The sequence below is a fragment of the Plenodomus lingam genome, assembly GCF_022343315.1.
Source record: "Plenodomus lingam strain CAN1 chromosome Unknown contig_19, whole genome shotgun sequence".
NCBI classification, from domain to species: domain Eukaryota; kingdom Fungi; phylum Ascomycota; class Dothideomycetes; order Pleosporales; family Leptosphaeriaceae; genus Plenodomus; species Plenodomus lingam.
The window spans coordinates 316,487-330,693 of record NW_027093936.1 but is presented as its reverse complement, the minus strand read 5'-3'; the positions used below and the strand labels follow the sequence as shown (position 1 = coordinate 330,693).

Sequence of the window (14,207 nt, the reverse complement as noted above, 5' to 3'; positions counted from 1 at the left end):
TCTTGCTTGAAGAGCACACGGATGGGTAAACAAGTGATGTTGTAGTCGTAAGACACACGGGGCTCCTGGGATCAAGAGAGCGGGACTGGACAGATGAACTAGCTTTCATCAAGTTTAGCCGACATGGCCACTCAGCATGCTTGTGGGGCCAAACCTGCAGGTCGATATCTCGTCGTCTAGTATGGAGTGGGCAACTTTCGTGTCATTACAGAGACAGACAAAACACAAAACGTCAAGACTGCTTCAAAGCAGTCAAGGCTTAGACTTAGACCCGATCAATCCCGTCATCAGCCGCTCATCTATCTGAATATCCTTCGAGTCTCATACGCAGACCGAGTCCTGAGTCTCTCTAAAATACATCCTCCATCTCCTCTTCACCATCCGACTCGCCCTCTCCACCAGGAGCCTGGGGTGCCGCCTGCTCCTGACCACTAGTCCCACGCTGCTGATCAAATATGTCCTGACGCTTCCACGTGCTTGCAAAGGAACCAGACTTGACGAGATGGGCAATGTCTGCAAGGACCTCCTTGAGATACTGTTCTGGCTGCTTTGTGCGCGCCTTGAGCGCCTTCATAGGCCAGTACTGGTACTCGTCGAAGCAAGAGTGTAGGATATCAATGAGATCAGCCCGGGCGACACGAGCAGCCTTGTTGAGCTGCGACTTGGGCTTGCCAATGGGCTTGATGAAATTCTTGAATTTGTCGTTGAGGTGATTTTGGTTCTTGATGTCGGTCACTTCGGTATCCTTTGTGATGATGGTGGTCGTGTAGGAGCCCTGGATGGCCTGCTTGATGCGCTGCGCGCTGAAGTCTTTGAACTCTTTGGTCTCGAGCGGAATCGCATTATACTGGCGCGTTGCATGGCCGACGAGAGCCGTCTGCTTGGGGATAGCCTTCTTGAACTTGCTCCGCTTCTGGATGCGGGCATTGGGGTCTTGCACTCCACCTCTGTTGTTCCTTGCACCTCTATTGTACATGCCATAGCCGGTGCCTCGGAATCCTGGCAGATCCTTCTCTGTAAAGACATAGGTATTCCCCAGGATCGCTTCCGTGACCTTTGCATCTGCATTCTGGGATGGTACCGAGGGGTCGAGTTGGAAGGCAGATGGCAGGTTGGTCTTTGAGCGCCATCGGTCGTTGAGGAACATGCGCATGGGTTTGCTCTTGTCGATGCCGCTGGTGGTTGTGAAGGCGAGTAGCTCGCCGATTTGGATCTGGTCGTCGTCGTTGCCCCCCTCGGCGAGGTCGTCCCACTTGCTGACAGCAGCGTAGAGCCACTCCGGTATGCGGGTGAGCCAAACCTCCTTCTCCACCTCACGCTTAGGAATCGTCATCTCGCCTGTGTCTTCGAAGAACTCATCGTCCATGTAACCGACTTCCGGTTCCGTCTTCACGTCGTGGTCTGTCTTGATGCCGTTCATTGCGGCGGTTCGTGTCGAGTGAGCGAGTATACGGAGGCCCTCTGTGCCCGTGCTGATGTGTTCGAGGGGCTACAGGTTGGGGAGAAAGGAGAGTGTGACGGACGCGTTTGCGTGGAGGAGGTTGGATATTGGAGGTTGGAAGTGGGACAAAGCGGTGTCAGTCGATGCGATCGCTGCGCCTCCTCCTGTAGCGGCGAGTACGGTAGGGACCAAGGACGGGGACGCGACTGCCTTGGAGGGAAGTATCTGGTCGGGGGTAGAGAACCAAAAGGTGATGTGTCTACTATTGTTGTCAAAGAATGTTTGCAAGACAGAGACGGTGGGTGGCCTGGGTTGGTTTAAGTAACAAACGTAACAAACACATGCCCAACTGGTACGCACAATGGACGGCCGGGCACGCCCAGAGTTTCCATTTGGAAGCACAGCGCAGTAGTCGCCTTTATCGATAAGCCGAACCCAGCCGTGGCAGCTTCCGCCGACATCGACCCCACCGTTGTTGACCCCTACCTGGACCACCAAAACATGCCCTCATGGCCCTCCCATCAATCATAACCAAAATCAGTCCTTGATCATTCCAAATTCTCGCATCCACTGGCACAAGGGCTAAAACACGATACTATTCAAAAAGCCCACAGTCTGGTCGAGCTTTCCAGCTTCCAGTCATGGCTTCACCCAAAGTCGTTGCTGCTCTACAGCAAGTGGAAGCAGCCCCAGTCGCCGACAAGCCCGCCCAATACAATGCTCTCCTTCAACAAATCACCACCAGCTCCACCAACATTGCCGCCGACCTCAACGCCTATGCACAAACTCTCCTAGATGACTCGTTGGGAATAGTCGTCTTGCGTCCCCTTCTTGCTTCGTTCGTCGACGCCTTCCGAACGGTTCAAGATGTAGATGCAAAGATTGAGGTTGGGGAGAAAGTCATTACCCTACTGCAGTCCAAGGGCGCAGGACAGTACGAAGAGCAGGATACACAGATCAAACATGTGCTGGCAGATGCTTTCGAGCAAAACGAAGACTATAGGCGGTCGGCGCAAACACTCGCCACCATCAACCTCGAATCAACACAAAAGTCCGTCTCGGCAGATGAAAAGGCAAAAGTCTGGATCCGGATCGTGAGGTGCTACCTGGAAGAGGATGATCCCACGAGCGCCTTCACACACCTCAACAAGATCAAGAACATTCTCTTCAGCGTCCAAGATGACGAAACCAAGCTCATGTTCCAGCTCAGTCAAGCTCGCATCTACGACTCACAACGCGCCTTTCTCGATGCTGCCCAATCATACTATGCCACAAGCAACGTTAGCATTGTCGACGAAGACGAACGCATGAGGATCTTTGGCAGGGCAATAGTGTGCACAGTGCTAGCTCCCGCTGGCCCGCAACGAGGCAAGATGCTGGCGAAGCTATACAAGGACGACCGGGCCAGCCAAGCAGAAGATTTTCCCATATTAGAGAAGATCTTCTTCAATCGCCTCCTGTCGCCTGCAGAGATCAAAGCATTCGCTGCCAAGCTCGAACCTCACCATCTTGCAAAGACCTCCGACGGCTCAACCGTACTCGACAAAGCCATTCTCGAACACAACCTCCTGGGTGCGTCAAAACTGTACAACAACATTGGATTTGATCAGCTTGGTGAGCTACTGGGTATCGACGCGGAAAAAGCAGAGGACTATGCAGCCAAGATGTTGGAACAGGGTCGTCTTGCCGGATATATTGATCAAATCGATCGTCTGATTTTCTTCGAGGGCGAGGCAAGTGGAGAGCGCAAGACTGGCCATGCAGAGCGTGTGGTTGGCAAGGAGCTGAGGAAGTGGGACGCCAATGTGACGAGTCTGGCAGAAGAGGTGGAGAAGGTGACTTCGATGATTCAAAACCAGTACCCTGACTTCTATGCCTCGCAAGTAGTGCACTGAGAGGCACAGGGAGAAGAGTAGGCGCAAGAATAGGATACCCATCTCATAACATGGAGTTCAATAATACCATGACGTACAAACACTATACGCCAGCCTCTTATGCTCGTGACGTCTACCTGTATAATACACTGCGATCCGTATGATCATCATTCCAGCCGTGTCCATGCCACAAACATTTATGCCAACCCAGCCCAATCCACAGCCATACACGCACGCCCACAACATCATTGCCCCTCCAAAGCCTGCTGATACTCCTCCAAACTCTTCACCTCCAGCTCACTAATTTTCAACACAGTAAAGTGCAATTTACTAAACACATGCTTGACATGTCTCTGCCTCCTCTTGGTCTTCTCCTCCACCCTCATCGGCTCACTCTCCACACCCACCACCCGCGCCCGACAGGTATACAACCGCTCATCCAGATAATACACCTTTTTCCCGTGGTCTGCCGTCCCTTTCACCGTCTCCGGCGCTTTGAGCGTGTAGTCTCGACTTCCAATGTGCGTTGCGCGGTTGAGCCGCAGAATGTCGCCGGGCTTGACGTTGGGCATGAGAAAGGGAAGGCGAATGGAGTCGCCTTTTGTGACGAGATAAGGGCGGCCGTGCAAGTGGACGGTGATGTAGTGCGAAGGTTGTGTTTGGAGCAAGGGGAGTAAAGTCCGGATTTGGGGGGTTAGGTGCGTCGACGAGACGATGGAGGTGCGCGTGTGTGGGCTGGGTTTTTGCTTTGGATCCGCAGGCTTGGTGGCGTTGGCGGGGAGGGGTTGTGGTGTTTGGGATCGTGCGCGGGCTTCGGCGGATATGTGTTGGCCAGATTGGATAAGAGGTGAGGGGACATTGTCTGTTTCGAGGTTGTGCGAGACGGTGGTTATGCGGGCACGGAGGGGGAGGAGAAATGTTGGTGGGAGGGTTGAGCGGGATTCGACGAGGGCATTGCGCGCGGTGCGGGCAAGTAGCGCCATTGTGAGGGGGTTGGCAATGGTGGATTGCTTGCTACTGCGCCAACGATTCTCTCGTTCGTGGTGTTGCGGAGTTGAGGATTGAACTTTCGGAGATGCAGGGGTTATGTAAGCGTGTGCGCTAGTCTACTGTGAACTTTAGATTCTGGAGAAGTTTCGCCCGCAGCGGTAGCCGGCCACTCCCCATCCAACAACCTTCAGGACAACGAGAGAAAAGTGGAATCATGCCTCAGAACGAGTATATCGAACGCTGGACGAAGCAGTACGTTTGTCACCCTAATTCGTTCATTCTCCATTGCCATGCTTCAGTTCGGATTCTCATGCATGGAAGCGAACCAACACCATATCTAACCCCTCCACTCTAGGCACGGCAAGCGCTTCGACCACGATGAACGTAAGCGCAAGCGCATTGCCCGAGAGGGACACGATGGTTCCAAGAAGGCGCAAAACTACCGCGGTCTGCGCGCAAAACTCTACGCCGAAAAGCGTCGCAAGGAAAAGATCCAGATGAAGAAGACGATCCGTGCCCACGAAGAACGCAACGTCAAGACATCAGAGCCCGCCGAGCCTTCTACAGAAGCCCTACCACAGTACCTCCTCGACCGCAGCAACGAGGAGAACGCAAAAGCGCTGTCCAGCGCCATCAAGCAGAAGCGCAATGAAAAGGCGGCAAGGTTCAGCGTACCCCTACCCAAGGTCAAGGGTATTTCCGAGGAAGAAATGTTCAGCGTCGTCAAGACAGGCAAAAAGACGGCCAAGAAGAGCTGGAAGCGCATGATTACCAAGCCCACCTTTGTCGGACCAGGCTTCACCCGCCGCCCCGTCAAGTACGAACGCTTCATCCGGCCCATGGGTCTGCGCTACAAAAAGGCAAACGTCACACACCCTGAACTCAGCGTCACCGTGCAACTGCCCATCATCTCCGTCAAGAAGAATCCTCAGAATCCTTTGTACACCCAATTGGGCGTCCTCACAAAGGGAACCATCATCGAGGTCAACGTGTCCGAGTTGGGTCTCGTTACCGCAGGTGGGAAAGTCGTATGGGGTCGTTATGCTCGTAAGTCGAACCACTCCCCTCCCCTGATTTTCCCAGTGTAATGCAACTTGAGCCATCAATGCGTCTAACAGGAAACAGAAATTACAAACAACCCTGAAAACGATGGCTGCTTGAATGCTGTTCTGCTTGTCTAGAAAATAATCCTTTCGGGCAAAGAGAGAATTGCAATGTTGCATTTTCATGGCGTTGAAACGGTATTCAAAAACTTCTTCTCTTTTTTTTTGAGGGCCCTGCAGAGGGAGCGCCTCACGCGCTACGAAAATCAAAGGGGGGGATTCAAGATTCTGCGAGGTAGAGCTGAAGGATCTGGGATCAGCGGATCTGATGATGCAATGCCAAATAATTTGATCCGAGTCTGAGTATAGGTAGATGTGCAACTTAGATCTATGATACCACACCATAAAGCTTTGGGAAATTACACGCAGTTCTGACAGGCCATGAATCACGGTGATGGATCAATAAGTTCTTTCTAGTTGAGACCACCCATGAATTTGTTTTCTATCATCAGTTCTTGGACTGACATCTCAAATTGGCCAAGTCCAACGCACATGTGCATCGAACGGACATGCTCAATGAAGTGAGATGCACACTCCAGCCATCAAACCCCAGAGAACACTAGAGGCCCCATACTTCTTCCGTTTACCACTTCACGCCCTCCCAGATCTCTGCATTTTTGGTCTCTCCCCACCCCTCTACCTTCTTCCCTTGCCGTTCCTTTTCCCTCTTCTTCTCGCTCTTCTCGCTCTTCTCCTTCTTGCCCTTCAGACTCGTCTCCCTACTCTGCATCTCCACCCACTTCTCCGTGAAACCTCTGGCTGCGACTTCCGTGGCTGCCGACACACTTGGCCTCCTCTCCTTCTCTCTCCGTTTCTGCTTCTCCTTCTTCTCACGATCATCTCTTGTATACCCTTTTTCCGCTAACGTTTCCTGCAGCTTGAGCATCTTGTCAATCAGCTCGTCCTGTGGTATATTCTTCAGTTTGTGCTTTGCATCTGCAAGTGCAGAACCACGTGTTGGGAGCGTGAGTGGACCGTGGGGTGGAATGAGGGTTTTGCCAAAGAGGGAGCGGAGGGTAGAGCGGGAACGGTATTTGAACCGGAATACTGCGTACTATGTGTGATGTCATTAGCAAAAGCCCTAGAATGGTAAAGGGATGTCGAGGGTATTGGGCAATTTGAGAATAGTCTAAACAACATTGTGGATAACTTACAGGTTTATCCAAAGTGTCTAGGTACTCTGGTCGACCGACGACATGGCCATACTGTATACCCTTTCCTGCTCGAACTTGGTGCTCTATGCCCTTTTCACTGGCAAATTCCTTGGGAATTTTGAGCAAGGGTTCCTCGGGGGCGATGTATGAGCCATGGTTGTGTTCGGAAATGTGGTGGAGTTTCTTTTCTGGTGGAGGCGGTGGGAACTGCCAGTGTTGCTTGGGACCTATGTCAGATGCGGAGCGAAGCTGTCTGTACTTGGAGAGGGATTTGTTGCTGTGGCGTTGAGATGTCGATGTAGCTTTTTGGATGGCTTTGTCTTGCTTGTCCTGGGCTGGGCCCACTGTAGTCCAAGATATGACTGTCTTTTGCTCTTGAAGTCCCGTTTTCTTGCTATCTTCTGCGTCCAAATGGTCCCAAGAAAACTTCTTCTGCTGAAATGGAAGGAGACTGGCTATTTCTGTTGCTTCCCATCCTGATTTCTTGGTGTTCCAGCTCGCAAGGCTCCCAGATTTGCGTATCTGATCATCCGCGCGTAGATCTGTTCCCCATTCATTGTTTTTGGCATTCGAATCACCGGCCCAGGCACTCTTCTTAGCATATGAGGTACTCTTAGGCTTCTCGGCTGTAGTCTGCCACCCGTGTTCAACCTTTTTATCCGTATCTGTAGTGTCCCAACCATCAGTTCCAATGCTTTCCCAACCGGTCTCTTTTCCTGGTACAGCTTCCCAGAAGTCGTTGGCTTGTTTGCCTCTTGGTTCACCGCTCCATATGGAAGAAACTGCAGACTGGGTTTCGAACGGTTTCGTGTAGCCTTTATGGATTGCAAGATCTGGCACAGTGGGTGCATATGGTGCAGGCGGGAGAGGACTAGGGACAAAGTCCACATTAAGAGGTGCACCATGAAAATCACCTGTATTTATTGATGTCGAGAAGTCCATTGTTTGGGGTGTGACTGTTTTCTGGACAGAAGAGGCGGGTTCGTTGTTGAGCTGTGTCTGCCAATCCTGGATAGCATCCCAATGTTCAGATGGCCTTCTCTTGACATTGCGGGTAGACTTGGATCCGCGCGAACGTGCCTTAGATCGGCTTCGTATCGTGTGAACCTGGCTCTGTGAGTGTGAAGGCTGAATCGTATCATCTGAGCTATCTTCTGCAGCCGAAGATGTAGTTTCATCATGCGTCCAGCCATCTTTGTCCTCGGAAGAGGAAGGAATATCCTCATCCGCCCTGAAGCGCCGAGAGCGCGACTTTGACCGAAGTCTTACGGAAAAGCCATCCTTCGACTGGCTTTGACTTTTTATACGGATTGTGAGAGGAGATACAGCTCGGGAAGTACGGCGGCTCCTGCTGCGAGTGCTGCGAGATCTTGCTTTTCGATCATCCTCTTTCCATCTGCTTGATTCCTTTTTCTCAAAAGTCTCATCCGTATCCCATGACTCCGTTGCCGTGTCTTCGTTTGTGTTCCACCCATCAGCACTCGCTGTTGAGTCCCACGCTGGTCCCGCGTCACTCCATGTAACCTTAGTACCTGCTTTACTCTGGGATGGTCGCTGTACCCAACCCCCTTGCGACAGAGTTCGTGTGGTATTATGCTCCTCAATAGGCAGGTCTGATTGAAATACTTTCTCTGGTTGGATGACGACTTCGTTTGGAGATGTAGGCCATGCTCCTGGGGTCCGACTGGAGACATCTGTGCCGTGTATATTCTGACTTTGCATAGCATTGCTACGCGAGGGAGCCATATCTCGGTGTGATTCCTCAACGCGTTTCTTGACAGCCTTTGTCACGAGCTTGTCAAGCCATTGGGGATCGATTATAGGAACATTGGCTATGGCACCACTGGGAGCATTGTGATAGAACGGTTCTCCAACAGGTGGAAGAGGGCCACTCCCATATTGAACACCAAAGAGCGGTGTTTTGTTTGCTCCATGTGCGCCAGGACCAGAGGTTCCTCCATGTCTCAATTGGGCCTGGGAGCCTTGATGAGAAGGGTGTATTGACGCGTTAAAGGAGCGCTGACTACGATGACTATGAGTGGGCGCATGGCTTTGGACCGTCTCAGCATATGGTGACTGGTAGGCATGGAGCGGAGGTGGTGGACCGGAATGTTTCCTTCTACCACTAGAAAATGGCAGACGATCGTCATAGATCGAGTCGCTGGGAGTCTCCTGGGATGGACCGTCAAAGCCAAACATATGATCTGCAACATCGTTTGCACCATCCATGTTCATCGGTGACACTGTTTTGGCATTGCGCGGGCCCGCACACCTCAGTACCACAACCTCGATACACCCTATGTTAGCGAGTAAATCCGAAGAACACTCATGAGGTGCTTCATCTGCTGATACTGTGGTCAGTCAGTAGATTAGTCTGCCATGATTGGATGTGAGCATACCAATATTGAGTTTCTCGAACTTCCACTCGCGCGCAATCATCGAGCCATCCTTCTGTTTCTCCTCTTTTTGGCGAACTCTGAAGTCGACTAGTGAACGGCTTTTGGAGGATTTTCGCAGTTTGAGGTCTTGCCTGTTGCGGTTGCACTGATATACGCCGTCAATGAACACTACTCGAGTCAGCCAAAATACGGGTACAACATTGATGAAGAAGTGGAACACATGTACGCACCGTACATTGCGATGCCAGGCGCAATGAATTTGTCAGAAGTAAGATGTATCGAGAAAGACTCTGGCTTGCTGGGAACTGGCACGAAAGTTTCCACAAAGGCGTCGCCATAGCTAGTTCCGAATTCCTGCAGCGTTTGTTGGCTGTCTGAAAGCTCGATTGAGCACTGTAAATCCTTGAGGCACGGCATTGTGACAAGCCAAGCTGTCTGTGGTCAACCTAAGGCGCGGTGTCGTTATGAGAGAGTGCAGAATAGGAAGCTGCGTTGTCGCAACAACCGTGCCCCAAGTCTAGCAGGCGGCAGCGGCGGCGATGTGAACCCCAGGTAGTTGAATATCGCTCTACTTAGGAATCTCACTCGCAAGCATGGCGTAATCCCAGTATAAAGAATGTACGTTGAGACTGATTAGTGCAATGGTGAAGTGAAGGGGGTGCTGATATAGGTCATCTCTCTGCGAAATCGGCCGCCCCCCACGCGCATATACTTGCTCTCTTCACAGCATATGACGAGACAATAAACTCGAGCCCACTGAAAATCTCTCGTTACTCGATGGTAAACAGCGATTTAGGAATAGACCGAATATCTTCCAGTTTGTTGCCCACGTTGCACATGTGACAAACGTGCAAGACTGACGTACGAGTACGGCACCGGCATGTTGCAATCCCTCGAAGGATGGATTGGGGAGCAGTGAAATCACATGCAGATACGATGCTATTCAGGTCATGAGGAAGATGATGCTAGAAGGAATCTTTACAAAAATGACGGTAGTCGCCCCAAGGACTTTATGTCGCGCTAGCGTCAAGAGTTGTAGCTTTCTATTTATAGATCGCAGAGCCACGCTTTTGTAATTTCTAGTTTCGCGCGTCATATCAAGGGCTACGGGGGTTTGTGAAAAGTCTGTACTCAGTTCTTGCAACGAGCGTGACTATACTAGGGGTATCTCATCATCCTCCAGGTAGGTACTATACTGACCCGACAAACAAACAAAAAAAAGCTCGCCTTGCACCAGACCTAATATCCAAAAAAATTTACGCTCGGAGCACTCAGATACTCATGTCTGGAGAATGAGAGGATACTTAGGAATCGAGCTTCATCGTCCCACAAAGTGAACATGTCCACCACTGATTCTCCATGAAAGTCCCACATTCTAGACAATTCCAACCAAGTCTCCCTCTCGCAGGCTCGAATGGAGTGGCGCCCTGGCCTCTTAGACCTGACTGTGGTGGGGGCTTCGGCAAGCTGGGCGCAGAGTGGGATGGGCCGAAGCGTTTGTGGCGGGGAATTGGCTGCGGCGGTTGCTCCAGGCCACAGGCTCCGCAAGTAAGAAAGTCGAGCGGATTGTGAAGTGTGCATTGCGGACATGCCCAGCTATTAGAATCCACTGGGACAACGCTGGCTTCTAGAGAAGCTGCTGGCGGTATCGGTGGGAGCTGTCTGTTGCGTATCTGTTCCTCTTCTGCTGATATCAAGCGTGATGGGGCTCTGATGGTATTACGGACAGACCATGATGTCCGGGTTGGATTTGTTACAGGACGCGAGACAGGTCGAGCGGTCGAATTCACCTGTGTATTTTGCACTGGGTAAGGCTGAGAAACTGGTCGGTTGGAGGAAGGAATATTGCCTTGAGGACCTGAGAATGCTGGTGAGGAGCTGCGAGATGGGGGATTGCTGTCGAACTGTAATCCATTCTGGGGATCCCAGCTCAGACCGCCTCCTCCCGTCGGTTTCCCCAGCCTTTGCATCTCTTCTTCGTACATGAGATCTTGGAGGGCGCGTGCAATCGCTGCATCATTCGAATCGTCCTCTTCAGCCCTAGTCCGGAAGCCTTCTTGCTCTTGCTGGTTGACTAGACGCCCTGCTTCTGAACTACCGCTTGCGCATCCTTCGGTGATACTCTTCCTCCTTGATGCAGCATCTGCTATGACTTTGCGCATATCAACACCTCGGATGGTTAGTGCACTGCCCCCCAAGCGGTGCCCACCTGCGCTGGCATTAGTGGCCGCTTTGCGCTTCTCGGCGGCACTCCGAGCCTGGCGTCGCATCTCATCCAACGGTATGCGTCTACCACCGAGTTTCTGACCTTGGATGAGGAAACCTTCACCTGTGTAGCCTTTCATTAACAGTGATTGATGTTCTTCACGGAGCTCATTCCAGAGATTGTTGAAATCGGCATTGTGAGGACCGAATACAATGTGTGAGAGCTCGTGCAACAGAGTATCTGTGACTTGTTCCATTGACAAGAACTGTCTGGAATCATGGTGATATCTCAGTCGGACTAAGATCCTCTCCGTACGATTAATATTGAGACCTAAAGCTTAATTAGTCACCTGTTTCAAGATCGCCGTTGCAAAAATTACCCAGAAGTTGCGGTTCATCAGGTAGAAACTCAGCCAGCGTCCCGACTTTCCAACCTCGTTTTCTCATCATGGGCTTAACCATCGATGCTGCCTTGCGCAGCATGTGTAAGGCTTCTCCATCTCTTGGTAAATGCTTCAAATGCTCGTACGCATCGAAATGCGCATCGATCTCCCTCATGTTGATTGTACAAGAAAACCCAGCCCCACTGATCGTAATGTCTTACTCTAAAGTGTGCGATATTTGAGGGTGGGGTAATGTACCAGGTAAAGTGTCAAGACAGAAGACGTGAAGAAAGGAAAAGGTGACTAGATGCGTCTAATCACATATACCGAACAGACGAGGAGAGCCAGAGAGAAGTGAAACAGCAGATTATTGGAATGAGAGGCGAATGCAAAGGCACTGCCACGTAAGCTATTGGTGCGCGTCTTTGCCAAGTGTTCGTGATGGTAGAGGCGAGGCGTCCTGTGCAAGAACAAAGTGACCCATGCGTTACATTCTGGGAAGACTTGGATGATCGACCTAGGGTCGACTGTACCTAAGTTGGGATCGATAGAGGTGGAGGGGACCCCTTTGCAAAGCAGCAAGCATACAGCTTTGAAGGAAGGACAAGCGACAAGCTTTTCTGCAGTTGTTTGGTGTGAGGCGTGCGGGTGGCGCTAAGGTGGAGGCTCACGTGCGGACGCGGTGCCGTGGCGGGACGATCGTGAGCCAGGTGGTGGAGCAGCTTGACGTATGTGATGCGGGCCTGGCAAAGTCACCCTATGGAGCCGACGTTTTCGATGGCCACGGCTATCTAATCTACCTACCCAAGCCACGACGAACGACGACTCTTATAACAAACGTGCCAGTATGACGAATAACGATCAGCCCTTTTCTGACTGGGTAAGTCTGATCTTCGACCTGGCTTGACTTGCTTTCTAATCGTTTGGTCAGCTGGCAGGGTACACGCAAGACGTGCGCAGCTTCACAGGATCAGTATTCGACGCAACAGATGCACATTTCGCCTCAGTCGCCGGCTATGTAAAAAGACACCTACCCGAGAGTTGGATCCCTCAGCAATCACGACCACCGCCTCCACCACCGCCACCACATGCCTTGTCAAACGCATATATACAGCGCCTTCAAGACTGGGTTTCGCAGCATCGTGCGCTTACTGCGGCCGTTGTTGCTTTCGTAGGAACAGGAGGGCTCTTGCTATGGCGAGAAAAGAAGATATATAACAGGAAGCGAAGAGCGCGGAGAGCCACGAATGGGGCCAGGAAAGAGGTGGTCGTTATTGCTGGTCCGCCGAACTCCCCCATCGTGCGCTCACTATCGCTTGATCTAGAGCGTCGAGGTTTCATCGTATACATCGTCTGCTCGAACATGGACGAGGAGCAGCAAGTGTTGAGCGAGTCAAGGGCCGACGTGAGGCCACTGCATTTGGACATTGTAGACACCATGGGCACACAGGAAGCTGTTGATCGGTTTAGCAACATGCTCACGCGGCCGCACGTCGCCTTCGCCGGCGCCAGTCCTCACACACTCAACCTGAGTGGAGTCGTACTCGTCCCCGACCTGATCTATCCCACTGGACCCGTCGAGACCATCTCGCCCGAGTTTTGGTCGGATGCGCTCAACGCCAAAGTGCTGAACACTATAGCGGTCACACAAGCATTGCTGCCAACCGTATGCTTGTTCAAATCACGTCTGATGATGCTAACGCCAAGCATCATCGCATCACTGAGACCACCATTCCATGGTGTAGAGACGACAGTTATTGGTGCGCTCGAAGGGTTCATCGCTTCGCTGCGAGCGGAGCTGGGAACCCTAGGCATCGACGTGATCCAGTTTCATCTTGGAACCTTTGACTTGTCCAATGTGGGTCCCAAGCATCACCTGCAGACGCGGACGTCGGGAAGCCCCCATGCTTGGCCAGCGACGACGAGAGCCATGTACGGCAATAACTTTGTAAATCAAACCAGAGCCGCACAGAATCGAGGCCTTCTCAATCACAATGGCAGTCCGCTGCGGGAACTGCACAATGCGGTGTTTGATGCACTCACGCACAGACGGCCACGCAAGGTATGGCGGGTAGGTCGCGGTAGTGTCGCATACGACCTCGTGGGCAATTGGCTACCCTCGGGTCTGGTGGGATGGATGATGGGCTTGAAACGCGTCTCCCTGGACATGACTTCTGCGCCGAAGCTGGAAGACAGCGTGCAATCCTGGGAGAAGATTGAAGCAGTCGCTTGATTACCATGGTAGGGTATGTACATGGGACAGAAAGCAAGACTAGAGAATACAATACTGTTACCACGGCAATACATGCCATCCCGAGGACAAGGCTTGTGTCTGCAGAGGCCCATGTTGGACGCGATTGACACAAGGGCATTATACCAGGCGTGTTAAGAACCGCTTCCAGACTCAGACTGCTAGATCTTTACGTTCACCCTGGCTACATCGGGGGTCCGTTTGATACCCTCTTGACAGAAAGGGAATGGTCCTGCATGGAATAGAACACGGAGGCCGCTTGGCAAACAGACTACACAGGCATAGGTATAGGAAATGCGCTATTGAATCTATCGACCATGTACATTGTATGTAATCATGTCATGTTCTGCAGACGCCAGCGATGCGCTTCGGATGAATCCCGCTAGCCTCATCCAGCGCCCCTAAAC

The 14,207-nt window shown here is 51.9% G+C and overlaps 7 protein-coding genes across 7 annotated transcripts; 3 read left to right on the top strand and 4 right to left on the bottom strand.

Annotated features, from left to right (window-relative positions):
- Positions 1-349: 349 nt before the first annotated feature.
- IAQ61_004119 (uncharacterized protein) lies at positions 350-1,420 on the bottom strand (the record flags this gene model as incomplete). The annotated part of the gene is made up of 1 exon (XM_003838729.2): positions 350-1,420. The coding sequence occupies one exon, from the start codon at positions 1,418-1,420 to the stop codon at positions 350-352; it is 1,071 nt and encodes a 356-aa protein (XP_003838777.2).
- Positions 1,421-2,082: 662 nt separating this feature from the next.
- On the top strand, positions 2,083-3,336 carry IAQ61_004118 (uncharacterized protein; the record flags this gene model as incomplete). Its single annotated transcript, XM_003838728.1, has 1 exon — positions 2,083-3,336. One exon carries the CDS (start codon positions 2,083-2,085, stop codon positions 3,334-3,336), a length of 1,254 nt encoding a protein of 417 aa, XP_003838776.1.
- Positions 3,337-3,560: 224 nt separating this feature from the next.
- Positions 3,561-4,298, bottom strand: IAQ61_004117 (mitochondrial 54S ribosomal protein bL21m; the record flags this gene model as incomplete). Its single annotated transcript, XM_003838727.1, has 1 exon — positions 3,561-4,298. The coding sequence occupies one exon, from the start codon at positions 4,296-4,298 to the stop codon at positions 3,561-3,563; it is 738 nt and encodes a 245-aa protein (XP_003838775.1).
- A 169-nt stretch (positions 4,299-4,467) lies between these two features.
- Positions 4,468-5,836, top strand: NSA2 (Ribosome biogenesis protein). Its single transcript, XM_003838726.2, has 3 exons — positions 4,468-4,557; positions 4,661-5,352; positions 5,431-5,836. Exons 1-3 carry the CDS (start codon positions 4,520-4,522, stop codon positions 5,484-5,486), a joined length of 786 nt encoding a protein of 261 aa, XP_003838774.2. The 5' UTR covers positions 4,468-4,519; the 3' UTR covers positions 5,487-5,836.
- A 155-nt stretch (positions 5,837-5,991) lies between these two features.
- On the bottom strand, positions 5,992-9,378 carry IAQ61_004115 (uncharacterized protein; the record flags this gene model as incomplete). The annotated part of the gene is made up of 4 exons (XM_003838725.1): positions 5,992-6,462; positions 6,563-8,913; positions 8,962-9,129; positions 9,192-9,378. The coding sequence occupies 4 exons, from the start codon at positions 9,376-9,378 to the stop codon at positions 5,992-5,994; spliced, it is 3,177 nt and encodes a 1,058-aa protein (XP_003838773.1).
- An 887-nt stretch (positions 9,379-10,265) lies between these two features.
- Positions 10,266-12,285, bottom strand: IAQ61_004114 (uncharacterized protein; the record flags this gene model as incomplete). The annotated part of the gene is made up of 2 exons (XM_003838724.2): positions 11,547-12,285; positions 10,266-11,497 (listed from the first exon to the last, which is right to left on the bottom strand). The coding sequence occupies exons 1-2, from the start codon at positions 11,722-11,724 to the stop codon at positions 10,266-10,268; spliced, it is 1,410 nt and encodes a 469-aa protein (XP_003838772.1). The 5' UTR covers positions 11,725-12,285.
- A 111-nt stretch (positions 12,286-12,396) lies between these two features.
- On the top strand, positions 12,397-13,782 carry IAQ61_004113 (uncharacterized protein; the record flags this gene model as incomplete). The annotated part of the gene is made up of 2 exons (XM_003838723.1): positions 12,397-12,429; positions 12,481-13,782. 2 exons carry the CDS (start codon positions 12,397-12,399, stop codon positions 13,780-13,782), a joined length of 1,335 nt encoding a protein of 444 aa, XP_003838771.1.
- Between the last annotated feature and the right edge of the window lie 425 nt (positions 13,783-14,207).